This window comes from Talpa occidentalis, unplaced genomic scaffold (assembly GCF_014898055.3).
Source record: "Talpa occidentalis isolate TD23 unplaced genomic scaffold, MPIMG_talOcc4v2.1 talOcc4.16, whole genome shotgun sequence".
NCBI lineage: Eukaryota > Metazoa > Chordata > Mammalia > Eulipotyphla > Talpidae > Talpa > Talpa occidentalis.
This window is the reverse complement of record NW_023601653.1, coordinates 21,329,121-21,350,554: the sequence shown is the minus strand read 5'-3', so window position 1 is coordinate 21,350,554 and position 21,434 is coordinate 21,329,121. Positions and strand designations below refer to the sequence as shown.

General features: G+C 37.9%; 1 protein-coding gene across 3 annotated transcripts in view; it reads right to left on the bottom strand.

The window, feature by feature from the left end:
- The window catches only part of POC1B (POC1 centriolar protein B), a 72,077-nt gene that overhangs the window by 30,247 nt on the left and 20,396 nt on the right, over window positions 1-21,434 (bottom strand). For all 3 annotated transcript variants that reach the window (XM_037513894.2, XM_037513895.2, XM_037513896.2), the window contains exons 4-9: window positions 20,757-20,936; window positions 9,174-9,281; window positions 8,938-9,053; window positions 7,662-7,795; window positions 4,489-4,557; window positions 3,765-3,917 (exon numbers count right to left, since the gene is read on the bottom strand). In XM_037513894.2, coding sequence (XP_037369791.1) covers window positions 3,765-3,917; window positions 4,489-4,557; window positions 7,662-7,795; window positions 8,938-9,053; window positions 9,174-9,281; window positions 20,757-20,936 — 760 coding nt within the window. The remainder of the gene's footprint in view (window positions 1-3,764; window positions 3,918-4,488; window positions 4,558-7,661; window positions 7,796-8,937; window positions 9,054-9,173; window positions 9,282-20,756; window positions 20,937-21,434) is intronic.

The following is a 21,434-nucleotide window of genomic DNA, read 5'->3' as shown; positions in this document are numbered from 1 at the left end:
GGGAAGGAGGGAGGGAGGAGCACAGGGGACTGAGGTGATGGTGCACAGGTGTACTGGTGAAGGAAACTCTATGAGAACTACACCTGAGGGGGTGGGGGAAGCAAATATTGTTTAAAAATGAACAGTGATGTAAAAAATAAAATAAAATAAAAACTGTTACTAGCAAATACTGAGGGCTAAAGAGTATGCTCATCTTGTTCACTGTTGCATATTGTAAAGCTGGTACAATGTCTAGCACCTAGATAATTATTATCTGTTAATAGGATGAAATTTAGTTTTGATTATATTGAAGCATTATAGCAAAATAGTTAAAAGTATAGACTGGAACCAGAGTGCCTGGCTTGAAATTCTAGTGCTGTCACTTACTCGCTTAAAGATTCAGCTCACATGTGCTTTAGTTTCTCATGGGATTAAAAAATGGTATCACCCTAGAGTTTTAAGGAGGATTTAATATTTTAAAGTATATAAAGTATATAAGGTATATATATTAGATATTACTACTATTACCATATAATCTTTAAATAATATGTATTGAGGACCAAAACAATATAGACATATACCACTGCTAGAACTAGATTACAAAATTTGTGGAAAAGTAGACTTTTTTTATTGTAAATAATAATGCTTATTGAGATTGAGATAAAAACCCAACTGAAGACTTAAGGACTTAAATTGATCACTTGTGGCTTTCAACAAAGAATTGTGGCCAGACAACCACAAAATATTATTATGTAATTATTTGGTTAAACTAGAGGAGTTTTCCTTTTTGCTAAATATCATACAAAATTTCTTATGCAATTGATAAACTGCGGTAATCTCAAATGACCATATAAAATTAAACAACAGAACAATTATTTTATTACTAAATTTGCTGTACCTAACTAGCCATAATCCCATCCCACAATATTCTGTAATTCTCCTGGGATAACTTGTTACCAAGATCTTGTTACCAAGATCTATCACCATCCTTAGAACAGCTCTATTGTCTCCCATCAAAATATGAAAGAGAGTGAAGAACTGTTCAGGAGAAAAGTGTCGTGCACACACATTCTCTTCAAGGGAAAGTTTGGTTTAGTTTGGGGACAGGACAGTACTATTTAACTGATGACAATCTGAAGAAGATACAGTTAACATAACTAGCTCCACCAAGGATCTGCAGTTAGGTCAGTAGAACGGACATAGGAAGGGTCTGTTTCACACATCTAGTGTAAGGAGTTTGTGCTTCACCCCTTCTTTCATTTATTCTAAAAGCAATCTTGCTATCATTCTATCCATGTAGGAACTAGTAATTTATATATAGTCAGCAGGTACCCAACATCTAAGACTCTGCAAGGTATCCCACCTTCAAACAAATGGAGCTATTAAGGCAGGCAAAAAGGTGGTTTTAGCAAAAAGTCAATTTCAAGATTGAGATTATGCAATTCAAATCAGTCTCACAGAAACACAATATAATACAAATCATAGAAATACTATATTACTTCAAACTCAGAAATGAAATGCTCATAGCTACTGCAAAAAAAAGAGAACATTAGGGGGCCTCCCTGGTGGTGCAAGGGGTTAAGACACAGCCTATGAAGCGATATGCAGCCACTGCAGCACGAGTTCAATCCCCAGACAGGGAGCTACCCACATGGCATAGCAGACCCCTCCTGTCTCGCCTGCTGTTCCCCTCAGCAGTATATTTCAGTCAATCCAACTGTTCTGTGTCTCTGGTGAATCCTCTCACCCCCTACACCTCTGGCTTGTACCCCAGTTCTTATATGCATAAATAAATAAATCTTTAAAAAAAAGAGAGAGAGAGAACATTAAGGAAATTAGATCATTTAGATGCCATTTATTCTACATCTCTTAGTAATACCTCTTTTTTTAATCATTTTATCATGAATTCTGACCTCAAAGTTTTTTTAGTTTTCAAGTAATTCCAAAGTAACATATATAAAGCTGATCTTGCACAAAGCTTTGGAAAAAAAAAAAAGCCCACCTGATTTAATATTTCAAAGTAAAATTTAATAATCAGAAATGAACAGAGAACAAATTCTAAATGATATTTTTATTTATTTATTTATTTTAAAGATTTATTTTATTTATGCATACAAGAACTGGGGTACAGGCCAGAGGTGTGGGGGTGAGAGGATTTACTAGAGACAATGGGGAACAGAACAGGCAGATCTACTGAAATACACTGCTAAGGGGAGCAGAGGGCGAGTCAGGAGAGGTCTGCTGCACTATGTGGGTTGTTCCCTGGCCAGGGATCGAACTCGTGCTGCAGCGGCCATGGATAGCTTCTTAGGTTGCGTCTTAACCCCTGGCAACACCAGGGAAGTGATATTCTTAAATGAGTAATCTTTTGATTCTAAGATAAATGCATTGATATTAATGTGAAATTTAAAAAAAATCAATTTAGCATTTAACCATTATTTATTTGTAATATTAAAGCTGTTCTATGTGCAGAAAATTTTACAACCTTGCTTCATTATAAAAGATTTTTAAGAAAAATGTTCATATGCAGAATCCTATCATTTCTCTGGTACTCTATGATAGGATCTGAAGGTGTTTTACAAATACGTCATGTCTTGTATTTAATTGAGGCAACTATGAATGCTTACAGACTAATTTAAACTGGGTAAGCAGAAGCTGAGTTTCTTAAGGTCACAAACATAATTTAGCCACATGCTCAGCATCCTGAACAATGTAACTGAAATCTAATTTCATGTAAAAAGTCAGCTTTCAATATATTTTTTTTTTAAGTGTTGAGTGTGGCTTTGAATGCTCTGGGTCATCTTGACCTACTCTTACAGAGCAACCCAGCTGGTTTTACTGTTTTCTGACTGCACTGTCAGAACAGAACTACTCAGACAACTTGTTGACATTTTCAAGAAAGTTCAGCCTCCTTTAATGGCCTGTGGTTGACAGTAAATCACAGCAAATAGCTTGAGTCTCTAACATTGAGGCAGGGGGGTATCCAGGAGACTGGACTCAGACTCCACCTCTACCACCCACCTCTCTGGGCTAAGTGGACCCCAGGATAGTAGCAGTGCTGCTGATGAAAGCCAGCCTGGAATGCTTGATATGGTAGAATAGGTGTGAGAATAAAAATACCCAAGAGTTAATAAAACCAACTTGGGTAAAACAAGCAAAGGAAACTCAAATTAAATTAAAATATACTTCATATATATATTTTATGTGAATATTTGTGATCACATGGCATCAACAAATATACCTGTAATTATAAAAATGGACACAAAAAATATGAACCACAAACAAATTACACCGCATCCTTTCAAAGAAGTAAAAAAATAAAAAGACAATAGAGTAAGTAACCTAAGAAGGAATAAAGGACAACAGTAAATAGTTTATTTAGAACCAGAAAGAGAGATGGAAGCTGGAAAGGACAAACATTACAGCAAAGAACTGAAAAGAAACACAACCACAAAAAACTAGGACAAAAAGCCTTAACTATGGCTTGATTAAACAAAATTATGAAACTTGTAAAACTTAAGTTTTAAAAACTTAAAAACTCTCTCTCTCTCTCTCACACACACACACACACACCCATGAAACTAACAGAAATGCCAGAGGTAACAGAAAAAACCAAGAGTAAGAAAACCAAAACGAAAAAAAACAGCTGGTTGGGTGGTGGACATGGAGATCTCGGGAAAGGGTGTGGAACCACAGGGTGAACAGTATATAAAATTCTAAAATGCTACACAGTAGTGAGTCTTAAGACCTCAAAACACATATATACTTATGTACAAGGCACTCACTTCAACAGTATCCATCTTTCCATCATGGAAATGTGGTGTTCTTGGGTAGATATCATGAAGATGTGGTGGTGCATCAAAATGTAATCTTTTGAGATTTCTTTTAGCAATATCCTTATAATTCAACTCATCAAAGTTAGTCTTCCATAGTAAGACCTATAAAAATTAACCATGTTAACAGTCATTGACATGCATGTACAAACCACAGAATTGATATTTTAAAAATACATGTCAAGAAAATAACTTATTACATTAAAATTCATTTTTTTATAAAGCCCCCAAACATATTTTTGTCTTGATCATTCACCTTATTCAACATATCTGGTTATGAATAACATTTGTTATTTTAAATCAATGCAGATTAGCTACACAAGCAATTTCTATTTATCATACTGAAGAAGCTTACCATTAAAAGAAAACCAGGATATACAGATAAAAGATTGGGCAATAATTTAAGTGAAAGTGCCATAGGAATATTGGGTACTGAGTGCCAGTCACATGTATAATTAAGCGCAAATATGAGCAAAGTAAAATAACTGCTATTTGTGTTCCAAAAATGATCTGAAGTGGCACTACTTCAGCTCTGAGATAACAGACTTACTGGCACTGGATTAAAGCAAACACATATAAACATCTTGCATATATATACATAGTTGCCTGTAGAAATCTTAGCTGAGGTATTGGATTCCTTTACCTTAACCAAATCAACAGGAAATGATTTACAAACCTGTGCGTCAGCACCTCCTGATGAAAATAGCTCTCCCCCTTTTGAAAATGAAACAGTGAAAACAGGGCCCTAGAAATAAAAGGAGATAAAAGAGGTATTTGGTGACACTTTCTTATGGCCAAGAGGACTATGAGTATTTGCTGAATTCATTTAATTAATATTCCTAATTGATGTAGACTATGTAAGCAATAAATCTGATAGCATGGAGCCAGTTGCTATCAACTAGCATTCAAGGTAATCAAAGAATTAATCTAGTTATATTAAACATATATACATGATATTAAATGATGAATAAATATGAATAAAAATAATAAAATACACTATTTTTCTTAAAGAAAAGCTTGCACATGTATGGTAAGAATGTCTGCTAAGATTTTTTGATTTTTTGGCGGTAGTTTATTTAGCAACTCACTGATGGCATCAGAAAATGACTGATGCCTATGTAGGTTATGGGAATATACAGTATGAACAAGACCATTTCTTGACTACACCAGCTTCATTGAGTTCTCATTGTAGGCAGCAGAGTCACTAAAAGTTTGAAGAGCAGAACAAAGAAGGAGAGCTGTGATGGATGAGAACTGATATTACCATTGTGAGAATGATGAATTAAAGTAAGAATGAGTGACTGGAAGCTAGTGAGGAAGTTGCTGCAATGATCTGGGTGAAAGGTAAAGACAACTTCACATTGAGCAATGGCTGTGGCACTGGCCCAGACTACCCCAGCACAGTCTCAAGAGGCATAGCCTCAAGGTCAACTTTACAGTCCAGACAAGAGTAATTATTTGTCATCCCAAAATATTAGTACTTGGGCCTCCCTGGTGGCCTAGAGGTTAAGTCTCAGAGCTACCACCTGTGACAGCCCTCCCACTGCAAAGACACCTGAGTTCATCCCCTGCCAGGGAGCTGACCCACAAGGCGCAGCAGACCTCTCCTGTCTCACCTGCTGCTCCCCTCAGCAGTATATCTCAGTAGTTCTGCCTGCCCTGCTCACCACTCTGTCTCTAGTGAATCCTTTTACCCCCATACCTCTGGCCTACACCCCAGTTCTACATAAAAATAAAATAAAAATCTTACAATAAAGGAGTAATCTTTTAAAAGATAGATAGATATAGGGACTCCCCGGTGGCATAGCAGGTTGAATACCGTGCTGTGAAGCTATCCGTAGCCTCTGCAGTGCGGGTTCGATCCTGGCTGGCCAGACAGCCAGAATCCCACATGGTGCTGCAGACCTCTCCTGTCGTGCCCGCTGCTCCCCTCAGCAGTGTATTTCTTCAGTCTGCTGTTCTGTTCCCTGCTCTGTCTCTGGTGAATCCTCTCACCCTCCCATGCCATATATATATATATATATATATATATATATATATATATATATATATATATATATACACACACACACACATGTACTTTATGGTTTTTTAATATACGTCCATCTATACAAGAAAACTTGGGGGGAAAACATCTTGCATTTTTTTTTAAAAGATTTACTTATTTATGCATACAAGAGCTGGGGTACAGGCCAGAGATGCGGGGGATGAGAGGATTCACCAGAGACAGAGTGGGGAGCAGAACAGGCAGAGTGAAATACACTGCTGAGGGGAGCAGCGGGCGAGATAGGAGAGGTATGCTGTGCCATGTGGGTTGCTCCCTGGCTGCCAGGGATTGAACTCATGCTGAGAGGCTTTGGATTGCTTCATGGTGCAGTGCTTAACCCCCTGCGCCACCAGGGAGGCCCAACAACTCGCATTTTTTAAGTAGAACATCCCACTGACTGAGGTTATTACAACTTCATAAACGCCATCACATCCAGACTGTGAAACACTCTAATCTTGGTGTATAGAAAAGAGAAATTATTATAAAATATATTATAAAAGATAGTATTTTCTCTTTTCTATTATTCTGTACTTCTTCCATAGATCTTTTAAATCCTCAGTCACTGTTATTGGCTGTTTATTCAGTATAACTCCATGGGTACCCATATATATGAGTGGGTTAGTGTCTATTTCTGCTTAATTTTAATTCAGCTGCAAAACAAATGATAAAGCAAAGCAGGAAGCCAGGCAGGATCTATGAAGGTAGAGAGAACTCTTTCTCCTCTAGACCACAAAACCTATTCTATTTCTGGACATAACTTGCTTATACTTTATTAAAAGTAAATAACATCTTTTTTTTCAAGAGGGTACACTTAAAGTATTAGGAAAAGTTTCAATATTTACCCAGAAAGAAGGAATAGCTTATACACTTACAAAGCATTTCATGTTTAAATAGGTAACTTGTCCAAAATTACTTGGTTAGGCTTCAATAAATATTTATTGAATTGAATCTATCATCTCTTAAGTACCCATGATTTGTGATCACTGAACTCGTAAATAATTACCTAAGAATAAAAGTAGTAAGAATTATTTTAAAAGTTTTTTCTTGATCACATTATATGTATATATGCATGTTGTGTTGTAAGTGTCTATGAACAAGCTCAGTAAATCATGCCTCTCTTCCACAAAGGGTTATAAGCCAAACTGAGTAATAAGACAAAAGAATATAGCATTGACGCTTTCATTCTTACTGGTAAAGCCCATAAAAAGAACATGTGGCTTTATATGTGAGCAAATGGACTGTCTAGAATTGAATTCCAGAACGAGTTAGATTTGTCTACCCAGTCACAGGCAAGACTGGACAAGGGCAGTGACAGGCAAGACTGGACAAGGCCTCCCACAAGAAATATTAGAGAAAAACAGTGAGGACAGACTCACTTCCAAAACAAAACACAGAAGGATCGGGTTCTACTTGTCAAATAGCTCTGTTAAATTCACCGAATTAGTATATGAAGCAAGAGAGTCGAGAGGGCGTGAGAGCTAGTGAGTGAGTGTCCACATGAGGAGAAAGCCACAAGGGGTAAAAGTGACTCATCCTCATTTAACCGGTCAAACTTATACTACGTACTGATTGGGACAGCAGTGGAGGACTGATTTAATGGCCACTGAAAGATATGCACTGATTTTGACAAGAATAACAATAAATGAGTTGTTTCAGGGGGATAAAAACATAGCCTTAGGAGCAAAAATATTTTTTGAAAGCAATGTGTGCTCTACTTGAGAAAACAATGAAAATGTGTAAGAAAATGAATTAAAACTTTAAAATATATACTACTTAAAAAGTGAAAACATTAGTGTTAATACCGTGTGTCCTTGAAGTGTATATATGAGCCTTCCTTCTAAGAGATCCAGAATCTTAAGAGTACCATCTGAAGAAGCAGTGATGAGATAGTTACCCGAAGGATGGAATGATACACAATTAACTCCACCGCTGTGAACTGATTTGTAGGAAATAAAAGCAAAAAATTCAGAAGGCAATTCTTAATTCTAAACACGCCCCGTTTTCCCTGTTAGCTATATTAGGTTGAAAACAAGAATCAACTTGAGATAATGTCTCTACAACACACCAAAATTCCATATAGCTCTCTAACATCGGTAGTTACTATCATACAGCTTAAGCTCCCAGCTAATAAAACAGAATAGCTTTAAAAATGAGAGTATGTCAGGGAAAGGTGACCTTGTTAACCACAAAACTATAAAATCTTCAGATATATCACCAATATAACCAACAGTTACCACTACCAGCTCACATGAGATAACACAACCTACCCTTAAATTAAATTTAATAACCAGGTAGTGGCTTGGTACTAAGAGGTGAAGTGTGGAGATTTATCTGGAGACATATAGTCTTGCTAGATTGTTTTGAGAATTAAAATTTCTGGACGGGGCCTCCCTGGTGGCACAAGGGTTAAAGACAACACTATCAAGCTATTGCCAGCCACTGCAGCATGAGTTCGATTCCCTGCCGGCCAGGGAGCAACCCATATGGCACAGCAGACCTCTCCTGCCTTGCCTGCTGGTCCCCTCAGCAGTGTATTTCAGTCAGTCTGCCTGTTCTGCTCCCCACTCTCTCTGGTGAATCCTCTCATCACCCCCACCTCTGGCTTACACTCCATTTCTTATATGCATAAATAAATAAATCTTAAAAAAAAAAAATTGTGGACACCATCCTTCCAATAGGAGGCAGTATCACACAACAAAGTTTGTTCTTTGATGTACTTTAAAAACAGAAATGCCAATCAAGTCAGTTCTATCAATTATTTTAGCAATTATTTTACCTTCTTTAATTTCCCAATCTTTAAAACAGGGGTTAAGGCTGTTATGAGAATTTAGTACATTACCTTCTATATGGTAAATGTTATGAAAGGGATTTAATATAAAACCAGTGTGAACCTGTTGGGGAGGTGGGTACCAGCTGCTCTCTCGTCAGTTCAAAGGCAGGGAGGGAGGAGCGATAATAAGTCCAGGCCTCTCATTATAAAGACTAAACACCACTGAGAAGGATAGTCTGTCAGTTTAAGAGATTCCCGGAAGACCGATCCAACAACTCATTTTTTGTTGTTGTTACAGAAAGTGTTACCTTGATAATGCTGGAGTAATTTGTTCAATCTTATATCCCAGATTTTCACAGTATGATCAGAGCCTGCTGAAGCTATGCATGTACCATTGGGGTTAAAATCCACAAAATTTGCAAACCTAAGAAGAAAGAGGAAGGTAGTCTAATATGTAGATTTCTTCACTCCATTTCGTTTATTTGAAATTTAATAATTGTCTCAGTATACCAACCCATATAAATGCACAAATAGAAAGGCTTACCCTACAGAATCTGAGAAGTTATTAACACACTGTTTATTGGTGGTATCCCAAATTTTAATAGTTTTATCCTCACTACAAGATACAATTAGTCTTCCATCAGGCGAAAATCTGAAAAGAACAAGAAAGAAGATTGGTTTTGTGAGCAGCTGCCATCAGCACCACCAGCATGCAAGTCAGGCTGAACATACTAAATACCAGACGCCACCATTACCATCGAATGAAGCAAAATCACATTCTCCTTCCATCCTCCCTCCAATGAAAACAAGCATTACAAACGACACTGACAGACCGTTGAAAAATCCAACAAAATACAGCATATGGACTAACCAAGTTTCTTTTTTCCTTTTTTTAAAATAATTTAGTTTTATGGCATGTGTTCTAGGTCTTTGATTCAACTCTGCATTCATTCCAAGTCAAGTACCTTGTGTTTTCTTTAAAGTACTCTTTTTTTCTTTTATATATGTCTTTTTTTTTGCCAGTGTTAATCTGTATGACCCTTACTACTCATCCTGGAACCAACCCTGTAATGAAGGTGGCTTTTTTTAATAATTTTTTAAAAAGATTTATTTATTTTTATATAAGAGCTGGGGTACATGCCAGAGGCATGGGAGGGTGAGAGGATTCACGAGAGACAGAGTGGGGAGCAGAACAGGCAGACTGACTGAAATACACTGCTGAGGGAAGCAGTGGGCGAGACAGGAGAGGTCTGCCACACCATGTGGGTATCTTGCTGGCTGGCCGGGCTCTAATCCACACTGCAGAAGCTGTGGACAGCTTCATAGCACTGCGGTCAACCCGCTGCACCACCGGGGAGGTCCTGTAATGAAGGTGTTTTAAGAAAAGGTATGGTGTGTTTTTAGGATTAAAATTAAATATCATTTAAAAAAAAATAGAACCAATGCCCCAGGCCTATAGCTTCCTGGACTTGAAAAGATCTGAGAGGATCTGAGAGTGCCAATGGACTGAACAAGGACAAGTCATTTAAAGAGAACTTAAGTTCCTTCATGGACACACCTATCATCCATATCTCCCATTAAAAACAAGTGAGAAAATTCTCAGACATCTTGTCTATTGCTTTTATGTTATTTCTTCCTTTATGATCCTTTCTAAGGTTGTTCCCCCACCCCCAAGTGTCTTCTTAAAATAGATAAAGGGGCAGGAGACCAAGAAGAAAACAAAGATTTTCATGCTACTGGGACCTATGAATGGTATTTTTGTTATTAACATTTTATTTCTTCCTTTATGATCCTTTCTAAGGTTGTTCCCCCACCCCCAAGTGTCTTCTTAAAATAGATAAAGGGGCAGGAGACCAAGAAGAAAACAAAGATTTTCATGCTACTGGGACCTATGAATGGTATTTTTGTTATTAACATTTTATCAATAATAAAAACCCAAAAGAGCAGATTTAGGCCACAGATTGATATTGTCTCAATTTCATTTGTAGTTTACCTCTACAATCAGGTTACTATAGAAATCATCCATTAAGGGTGTAGATTATAAATTGAAGGGTTTTGTTTTTTTTCTTCAGTTCTCACACTTCCCTCTCTGTTTTTAAGGCTGACCTAAAAATAATTCTTTCTGACGGAAACTTTGAATCTGGCATTTATGGACTCACCACATTAACAAGGGGGAAAAAAAGACATAGATGCATAATTAAGTTCTATGTGAAACAATCTTTAAAGATTCAAGAAAATAACATTGCAAGGAAGTCTCTTCCATGCTGGGTAGTTCAGCTTGATTTTAGAATAACATAATATTTTATTAATCTTTTCCTCCAGGAAATCTGTGAGGAACATTCAATTATGAAGGATGGTATTACAGAAATGCTCAAACAGATGAAACTTATTTTACATTGTCCATGGGGCTGGGGAAGAAAAACTTACTCATTACCTGCATGAAAATAAACTTTGCACAATAATTGTAAACAACTAATCCAAGGAATAAAATTGTGTTGTTTTAATTAGCTGTCTTTCTAAACAATTACTTAATGTGAATATTTCAGATAACACTATCTCTAAGAGATAACTTGATTTTTAATTTTAGGAAGACAATGGTGAAAAAAGTAATAAAACGGAATGATCATACTAAAAACAAAGTACAAAAATACCCTATAACATAATTGGTCATTATCTTTATTTTGCCTAGAATTGTTGTGTATTTATGACCTAGAACGCTACCTATTGCAACTCATTTAATGCTTCCAAAATAATCCTACAAAAAAGGTGCTACTGCTAGCCTCAATTTCCAGATGAATAAACAGGCTGATAAAGTTCAGCAATTGCACGATCACACAGCCTGAAAGATGTAAACCAGGCAGTGTGGCTCTTCAGTCAAACCTCCCATCCACTCTCCTCAAGTCTCTGACAAAAAAGTAAACTTTCTTCTACTGGTCAAATTATTTAGTATACAAACAGTGCTGTGTGGCTTTTTGTAACCACCGACAGCTCTAAAGTGGAGGGAACCATGAGGCAATGCTCTGAGGCTATGTGATTAGGTCTGACTGGCTAGCCACTAGAGTACCCTTTAATAAAAATCTGTGTGTGCTGTCAGTGTCCCTGAGGATTTTATGAGGGAGATAGTCATTAGGGATTCATTCAAGAATGTACAATTTTAGGTAGTAAGAAAAGACTTTATAACAAAAAAGGTACCAATGTGTCCCCAGAAATTCCATGGAAGAAGCAGGACTTTTTTTTTTTTTTAAAGCTGTGAGTGAGAACAAAGGAGGTAGCTCATCCAGCTAGAAATTCATCCTAAACAGGAAGGGCTATAGCCTGGAAGAAATTTCCCTTCATTAAAGAAATGGAAAGTGGAGGAGGTGATGGGAAAGAAGTTTGTGCCAGAAGGAGGCACAACAAGGCCAAAGAGAAACTTAGGGTTCAGATTGTCTCCCTTCCATGGACAGGACACACATCACAACCCCTGCATATGTCATCTGTATAATAATTTTTTCCTTTGGAAGGATAGAAAGTGAAGAAGAATGTGTCTTCTCCACACTTTCCAAATTAGATTACATCAAAAATTGATTAGCACCAATTAAAAAGGCTTTTCTTTACCCTGATTTTCATCAGAAAAGATAGACCTTTCTTTGTCAGTGTTCAAGTGACATCTGAGTTACTCATTATAAGAATGTTGAGAAGTTATACAATCTCTACTGAGACATTAACAGGTTCTTAACTCTCTAACACTACCCAACCACCTTTTAAAAATTTCAGAGAGTGTGTTACCAAGATGGATATTACATCAGTCAAGAGTGACTAATGGATCAGCAGACACAGACTGTCTGCTAAGGCATTTGGGAAGTTAATTGAACTACTGTTCAATCCCTTAAAACATATTGGTGCTCATTTGAGAAAATGAGGAAACTCTCAAACTTTTTTCTAGAAAACAGCTTCACACATCCTTGAGAGTAGCCCAAGTTATAATATGGAAGTCCTTTAACTTAGAATCTATAGAGTTCCTGAAATTGTAAGTAAAATTGTATGTGTATATGCACAGTTACTGAGTTATTCTATTCATTAGGAGTCAAAGGAGTGAATGAACGATGAGAAGTTTTAAATTGCTTTATAAAAATTAAAATTTTTCTTTGGGTACTTTTTATCACTAGAACAAATATTTATAAAAACAAATATTCTATAAAAAAATTTCCAGCCCTCAGAACTTCAAGACCAAACACAGTAGGTATTATTCCATGCCCCTTAAGGAACAAATCATTAGTAAGAAGTGCTCTGAAGCCAAGAGCTCTTCAGAGGAGAAGGAAGCATAAAAAGAGTAAAATTAGTTTGCCCAGTCAGTACAGAGTCCTGAATTCTACAGCCAATTCTGCATCTGCTCAGCCATGTAACCTTGTGAAACTTACAACCATCCTGGCCACTGTTTTCTATTTGTATAATAAGAGGATTTGGATCACTTTCAGACCTAAACCTTTCATAGAAACATTACAAAAAATGGCAGTCTCAGAATTCGCTTAGAATTTTGTTTACATGCTGAAGGCGAAGTTCAAGGCAACAAGCAAAATGTTTTTTTATGTTTTTTTAAAGTGCTGGTCATCATTAGAAGCGAAACCATCCATTGACTGCAGTTAATAGGCTTTATTCCTGCAACTAGTGAAAGACCAAAAGCAGAGGAAAGGGAGCTAGAAAAAATTTAAGTATGCCATCATACGCTCATTTTGTTGGGTCAGTCACCATTTATATGGCCAGACATTTCTGCTGGGATCTCCACCCACAAGTACAACAGGCGTTTCCTCTTGGATACCCAGGAGACAACTCCAGCTGAGTACTGGTCCAAATCTGAACTCATCTCCCTTTCCAAATCATTCCTTTCCCTATGCTCCTTTTTCTTAGTAAGTGGATTCTCAAGCCTGAAACCTAGGAGTCATAATTGACTTTTCTTTCTCCTCTGCTTTTCCATATTCCAATCCATTCTCAGGTCATGTCTCTTCAAAACATAATGTGTCCGGCCATCTCCCATTCTACACAAACAACACATGTGATCCTGAATCTGAAATCAAAGCTTTCTGATTAAAACCCTCTAGGAGCTTTACATTTCCTCTGGGAGTACTGATCCCACTTTACATTTTCCCAAATAGAAATCGAATTATCTTAAATAGTCCATCTATGTTCCCATTGAATGAAAATACCATCCTTACCATAAAATATATATGGATCTGCTTCTGCACTTTTCATGACTTAGTTTCTTAATCCTGCACCATTATCATCATATTTTAATTTCTACAGCTTTATATTATATTCTTAGAGCTGCCTAAACAAGCTTCTTATAGTTTTTTCTTTCTTTTTTTTTTTTAAATATTTATTTATTTATGCATACAAGAGCTGGGGTACAGGCTAGAGGTGCGGGGGGTGAAAGGATTCACCAGAGTGAGTGTGGGGAACAGAACAGGCAGATTGACTGAAATACACTGCTGAGGGGAGCAGTGGCAAGACAGGAGAGGTCTGCTGTGCCATGTGGGTAGCTCCTTGCCCTTGGATCAAATTTGTGCTGCAGTGGCTGCAGACAGCTTCACAGTGCTGTGCTTTACCCCTTGCGCCACCAGGCAGCCCTTCTTGTAGTTTTTTCCTTTTCACTTTTTTCTTGGTTGTAACTGCCATGTGACTCATTCATACAAATTTTGAAGCTGACTTATCGGAGTAGTTTAAATTCCTTTGGCAGAAATTCCAAGAGTGGAGAAAGGGAATAATGGTTATCAGATTTACTCCCCTATCATAATTCATTACACAACTGGACAAATATATCAAACTGTTCTTTTAGGCATGAGAAGCAGCAGAGGGTTGGGAATCTTGAGATGCAGAACAAATGGAATACACATCAAATCCAAGCCAGATTTCTAACTGGGAGCACTTTCCAAACCATGGCACCAAGATGGGAGTCAAGGGGATGCCAGTGGTGTCTCTGAACAGAGGAAACAGAATCAGAATTCATAACTGCTAAGGGATAGAAATCTGAGAACAGGGTCTGAGAAAGGATCTATAAAGAGAAAAATCCCTAAAAATCTGCCTACGAGATCTCTTGACTCTTTGGCCAACTATAAAGTCACTTGTGTGCAGGGCAATAATGCCTGGCACAGAACAAAGACTGGGAGACGGGGAGCTCAACAGAAATTATGGAGGTCAAATAGTACTGAGAGATGTTCATGTTATGAGCAAACTTTGCTGCACATTCCAGGCATTCAGCTGAAGCCCTGGAAAGATTACCAGTAATATAATCCAGGAGTAGATCTTTTTAGATTCACCCTAAAAGTCTAAATCCAAGACTCAACAGAATCTAATTAGGCATACAGAAAGTTAATTACAGGGCCTCCCCTGGTGGCGCAGGCGGTTGAGTGCAGCGCTGGGAAGCTGTCCGCAGCCTCTGCAGCTCCAGTTCGATCCCAGCCGGCGAGGGTCCCACATGGCACGGCAGACCTCTCCTGTCTCGCCCGCTGCTCCCCTCAGCAGTGTACTTCAGTCAGTCTGCCTGTTCTGTTCCCCGCTCTGTCTCTGGTGAATCCTCTCACCCTCCCGTGCATCTGGCCTGTACCCCAGTTCTTGTATAAATAAATCTTTATTAAAAAATTTCTTTAAAAAAAAAAGAAAGTTAATTACAGTTCACCATTGAACATGGGCTTGAGGTACATAGGGGATTTTTTTCTCCTATCCATGGGTTTTGCATTCACTATTCAACATTTGGGGGATATCAGTTGGTTAAAATTTAGCCTAGATTTGGACCCCACCAACATGAAGGGTTAACTATGCACCATATTTGGTGCCCTGACCCCCAAGGGTCAACTGTACTTATTATAAGAAAACTCAACGCTTTTCGGAAGATGATAGAGTAATTAACACCCTCAAACACATAGCAATATTTGAGCACACAATAAAAAAATGAAAAGATATATTAAGAAGCAGAAAAATTTTATCAAGATATGGCATAGATACTGGAATTAGCAGACAAGGACTTTAAACAGTTATAAATATGTCAAGGATTTAGATGAGAAAAATAGGCAGAATGAGCAAATAAATGGAAAATCTAATCAGAGAAACAGGTAAACTTACTGTAGACTACACTTTGAGGGGGAAAAAAACATCAGGGGACTTGAAGACAGACCAACAGAAACTATGCAAACTGAAGCACAATGAGAAAAAAAGGTTGAAAACAGAGACAAAGCATCATAAACTACAGGTTGATATCAAGTGGTAAAATATTATAAATCTGGAATCCCAGAAAAAGACAAGAAATTAGGGTAGAAAAAATAAGCTTTTTTCAAATATGATGAAAATATTAATCCATAGATCCATACAGTTCAGTGAACTGTAAAAAAATATATAAAATCATAAGTAGGTTCATCATAGTCAAACTGATAAAAACAAGTTTATGACAATCTTAGAGCAGCAGAAGTACACAGAAGTAACAATAAAGATGACAGCTGCCTTCACAGAAAAAAAAAATGCAAAAGTAGCAGATAAGACAATGGATGTCCTCTTTAAAGTGCTAAGAGAAAAATCATCCACTGAACTGGAATTCTACATCTAAGTAAAAACACCCCTTGAAAAGGATAAACAAAAAACAGAAAATTCATTACAAGGATACCTGTACCATAAGAAATAGTAAGTGAAGCTTTTTATTTTTAAAGATTTATTTTATTTATTTATGCATATAAGAACTGGAGTGCAGGCCAGAGGTACAGCGGTGAGGGGGCGGGGGGTAAGAGGATTCACTAGAGACAGAGTGGGGAGGAGAACAGGTGAATTTACTGAAATACACTGCTGAGGGGAGCAGCAGGTGAGACAGGAGAGGTCTACTGTGCCATTTGGGTCAGCTCCCTGGCCGGGGATTGAACTCTTGCTGCAGTGGCTGGCGACAGCTTGATAGTACTAAGACTTTAACCCCTGTGCCACTAGGGAAGTTCCAGTAAATGAAGCTTTTTAAGTTGAAGGGAAATGGTATCAGATGAAAACCTGAATTTGAACAAAGGAATAAGAATACTAGAAAAGGTGAAAATGGGATAAACAGATAAGACTTTCATGTGTGTGCTGGAAACCAATGTTACCTCAATCAGAAAAAAATAAAGTCATGTAACAGACTAAAAAAAAAAAGACTTTTTTTTTTTAAAAGAAACTGGCTGTTTAATATATTGTGGGCTTATACTACACGCAGAAGTAAAACTGTCAAGAGATAGGTAAATAGAGGTATATTTTTTAAGTTCCTACATTAAAACTTTTAAAATTTCTAACATTTTATATACACATATAAAATAGCATAAAATTAACTCAAAAGAGGACTGTGATATGGTAAGGATGCATATTATTACCTCTAGAGAGGTCCCTTAAACAAAAAAAGTCAAAAACCCCCAAAAAATAAATAAAATGGAATAATTACACATACTGAAGCCTAAAGAAAAATAAATAAGCAAATAAAATAAAAACAATGAGCACAGCCTGCCACTCTCCTTTCTTTAGCTGTAAGCCTAATCACAGGACAAGTTACATAAATTTAAACAGACTAAACACTCCAATTGAAAGGCAGAGATTTTTAAAGACTCAAGTACTTAGATATAAAGTTAGCTTCTGATAGTTAAAGACATAAAATGCTGCCAATGAATGCTAATACCCAAATGTGTGAGATGACTTTTGAACACACCTAAAGGTGACTCTAATGTAATCCCTAGGAGAAAAGACTGGAATGTGAATGTAGTTAATAGCAAGCATTAACTGACACAACATTCATTAACTTACTTAATTTTCACAACGTGTTTCACTTCCTCTCTGAGGAAGGTACTCCTCCACACCCATTTTATAAGGTTGCCAACTAAAGCCCAGACAGGTGCTCCCAGGTCACATGTTCTTAACTCTTTAAGCTGAAAGTAATCAACTATACTCCTCCCACTCACCCACCCACTTCCTGTATCTGGTCACAGCTGAAAAATTATTGTTCTCAGAGTATGTCTTGTCCTCTTAGGTCACAGTGTTTACTTCTGGCGATCCCCTAGGGGGAATGATTCTATTTATTCTATTCTGTCTGGCAATAGGTTGCTACCTCCTCTTGCCCTTCCTTTCCCTCAGTTCTCTGCCTGAAATGTCTTACTTGAGTATTCCTCACACCACTCTTGTTCATTGCCACACTCACATACTTCCATATCATCTTGGGTATTGTGTTCCCAAGAGTTTGACACATCATCTTATAATTATTTGGTGTCTATTTTTTCCATTGAACTATAAAAGCTCCCTGAGATATCACAGCATCTTTCATCTCTATATACTTAACACCCAGCAGAGAGCTGTGGCAGGTAGTGGGGGCTATGCTTATTAAAGTAATATTTGGAAGACCAAAAATGTTACAATATTCACCCCCTTTCAACCTTTCACAAGTTCTGTCTTACATTAGTCTTGTCTTTAAGCAAAACAAAACAAAAATCCAGGTATATTCCATTTAGATGATTCGATAAAGGACAACCAATAAAATAAATACTCCCTGGAATGTACTCCAGGCAAAATTTTCTGTTATCTGAACAATTTAATAGGATTCCTTTTTTTTTAGAAAATGAAAACATGTCAGGCACCATCTTTCTAGTAATACCTTCACTGCAGGAAACGGAAACTGAATGTCAGGCCAAATTTGTACAAACTGGAGTTACATGGTTCTGGATCAAATTGTCTCCACGTTCCCTCCAACGACAAATGTATACATAGGCATGCCAGTTACTATAAACCACTATAAATTCTTTTTGGAACAAAATAGAGGCATAGAGAACACAATGTATAAATAAATATTACCAATTAATCAATCTATAATTTTGTCTTGATTAGTTAAACCAATATTCAATGCTTTGGATTATACTGAGCTCCCTGAAAAAAGGTTAACAAAAATCAACCTTTTTGCTAAATAGCTCCACATTGGCACCTCATGAAGTACTTCCCAGTACCTAGTCCATCAATTATCTGTTCTGTGGGCCCAGTCTACTAGATGATAGATCTCTGCCTCCTCTTCTTATTTACAACATCATTTTATAAATAAATACAATAGATTTGGACCTGTCTCTTGGGACCATCACACATGTCACTTCCTTAGGTGGGAGAAATTATCAATTCAAGTTACGTAGTATCTTTAAAAATTTAATAAGAATAAGATGTCCAATGAAGGTGACAGGATAATGGCTAAGATTTACCTGTGGTTTCTATGTAGGAGGCACTTTTCTATGTGTTCTATGTATATTTACTCATTTAAATACCTAGACCACATATGTGCTGGACAAAGGGATGGGCACAGGGTCCCCGGGTCAGTCACCCCCAGTACTTTCCAAACCGAGCTGGGAGAAACTTTTCCTCTCTAGTAACAAAACTGTGAGGACTTCAGCTTAAAGCTAGCAGTGACCTTTGTACCGGGATGTTTGAAAGAAGGAAGCCTATAAAGAGCCTCCAGAGAAATCTGAGAGCACTGGAATCCCAGCTTCCACTCTGCCTCTCCTTCCAAAGTTAGCAATAAATCTGCCAGTCAACCACCTTGAGGGGATTAAAAAGAATTCCTTTGGGTTTCTGTCTGTCAGCTAGAGGAATCTAACTCTGAAACTCAGTCTTCTCACCTGAAAATGAGGAAAATCAAGAAGAGCCTTTCATTCCCAGGAAAGTTGTGAGAGGGAAGCAAGATGCACACTTGAAGCACTTTAGCAATGTGACTGAGGGACAGGAAGGGTTCCAAGGCCGTTAGCTAAGAGTCGGTAACACCTACAATAGCATTTGTCCCAACAGACTGATGCCAAAGATTATGAAGTCATCCTTGGTTTCTCTATATCTCTGGCACCGCCAATGTGCCAGCAGAAACTGCTGGTTGTCTTCAAACTCCATGTAGAATCCAACTATTTATTGTAGTCTGCACCACAGGCAGGACACGAACTACTGCAACAGCCTTCTAACCATGCCTCCAACTTCTCTGGTTTTGACAGGCTATTCTCCACGCCACAGAGTAATCCCATTAAAATGGCCCTGGTGGTGCAAGGGGTTAAGATGCAGCACTATGAAGCTATCTTCAGCCACTGCAGCACAAGTTCAATCCCCAGCCAGGGAGGTGACCCACATGGTGCAGCAGACTTCTCCAGTCTTGCCCGGTGCTCCCCTCAGCAGTGGATTTCAGTCAATCCACCTATTCTGCTCCCCACTCTGACTCTGGTGAATCATCTCACCCTCCCACACCTCTGGCCTATACCCCAGTTCTTGTATGCATAAATAAAAATAAACCTTTAAAAAAAAAAAGGCAGAGAGATGAACATGCTCCAAAGGCATCTGTCAGAGCTGATCCTGCCCTGGCTTCAGCATCCCTCTAGGCCTGGCTCACTCCTTCCCTACACTGTGCTCCCCACAAGCTTCCTACCCCCAACCCCCTTCAGATACCCACCAGGCTTCCTTGGTGGGGGATGGGTTCCTGCACTTGTTTCCTCTAGTCAGGCCAGTCCTTCAGTTCTTTCCCAAATATCTCCAAGCCTCTCTCCCTGCCCTCTGGTAAGTCTTGATTCAAAGGTCACCCTTTTGTCAGGCAGTCACTAAACTAACCTATAACCCCAAAGCAGATACAATGATGTAAAACATATTATCTTAATCAACACATTTGAAAAAAAGAAAAAACAGCACTTTAAATCTTAGTACCTAGCACCTCAGGGTCTAGCAAATATAATGCTGGTCCTGAATTACTTGTTGATGAAAAAAACAAAAACAACCAAAAACCCTCAGTGCATGGGGAAAACAAATAAATAAAAGGTAATTAATCTGTAGGGGAAAATGCAGCACCCCCTTCTAATCCACCTCTACTTTTTTCCATAACACTTAACCTCTGTCTGACCTAACATATGGTTTCCCTATTTGTTATCTGTTTCCCCTTTCTAAAACATAAGCCTTGGTGGTGGGGGTGGGGGGTGCAATTGTGGACTGTTTTATTTATAGTGTTCCCAACACTACTGTGTTCCCTGGCACACAATGAACATTTGCTGAATGAATGGATGAATTTGCCCTCAATCTCCTTTTGTGGGAATTGGGAGACAAACATGGAGTAGAGCAGGAAAAAAAATGGAAATCTTATTATGAACCTTTTTGCACCTACCTGGCACAGCGCACCCAGTGTGTATGTCGGTACAAGGAGTATAAGAAGCGTTGGCGATACATGTTCCATACTTTGATGGATTTGTCTTCAGAGGCTGTAGCTAGAAACTGGCCGTCAGCTGAAAAGTCCACACTACGAACTGGAGCTGTATGAGCCTTAAATTCAGAGAACTTTCCTTTCCTGGAAATACAGTTACATATTTCTTGTTCATTTAATTGTAATCAATATATAGCCAGTATACAGACTTTGAAAACACGAAATGGTTTGACTTTTGGAAAAACTAACAAAAGTATGAAAAGGCTGAACTGTACTGTTATTCTTCATTGGTACAACTTCAAACTGGTTTTGTTACTTAAAGTCACAACTGATGTTTAGCAAGAAAGACCCTGGGGTCACCATCCTGAATTGTATTTGCTGTTTTTGCTTTAATTAGAAGCTAGGGAAATAGCATTTTGAGCAAGTCTCTATAAGTTCCTGTTTTCCTCTGAAAATAGCAATATACTGTCTAAAGAGCTGCAATCTAGACAGGCGGGGATTGCTTAAATCAATAGCTCCAAGACAAGCTTTCAAAGTGGAGTCACATGGAAGTTATGTGGAGGGTAGTCTGGGTTGGGAAGAAGATATCCCCTATGTCATTCTCCTCTATATAAAATGTGCCTAGATAGTCTTCTGACTGTC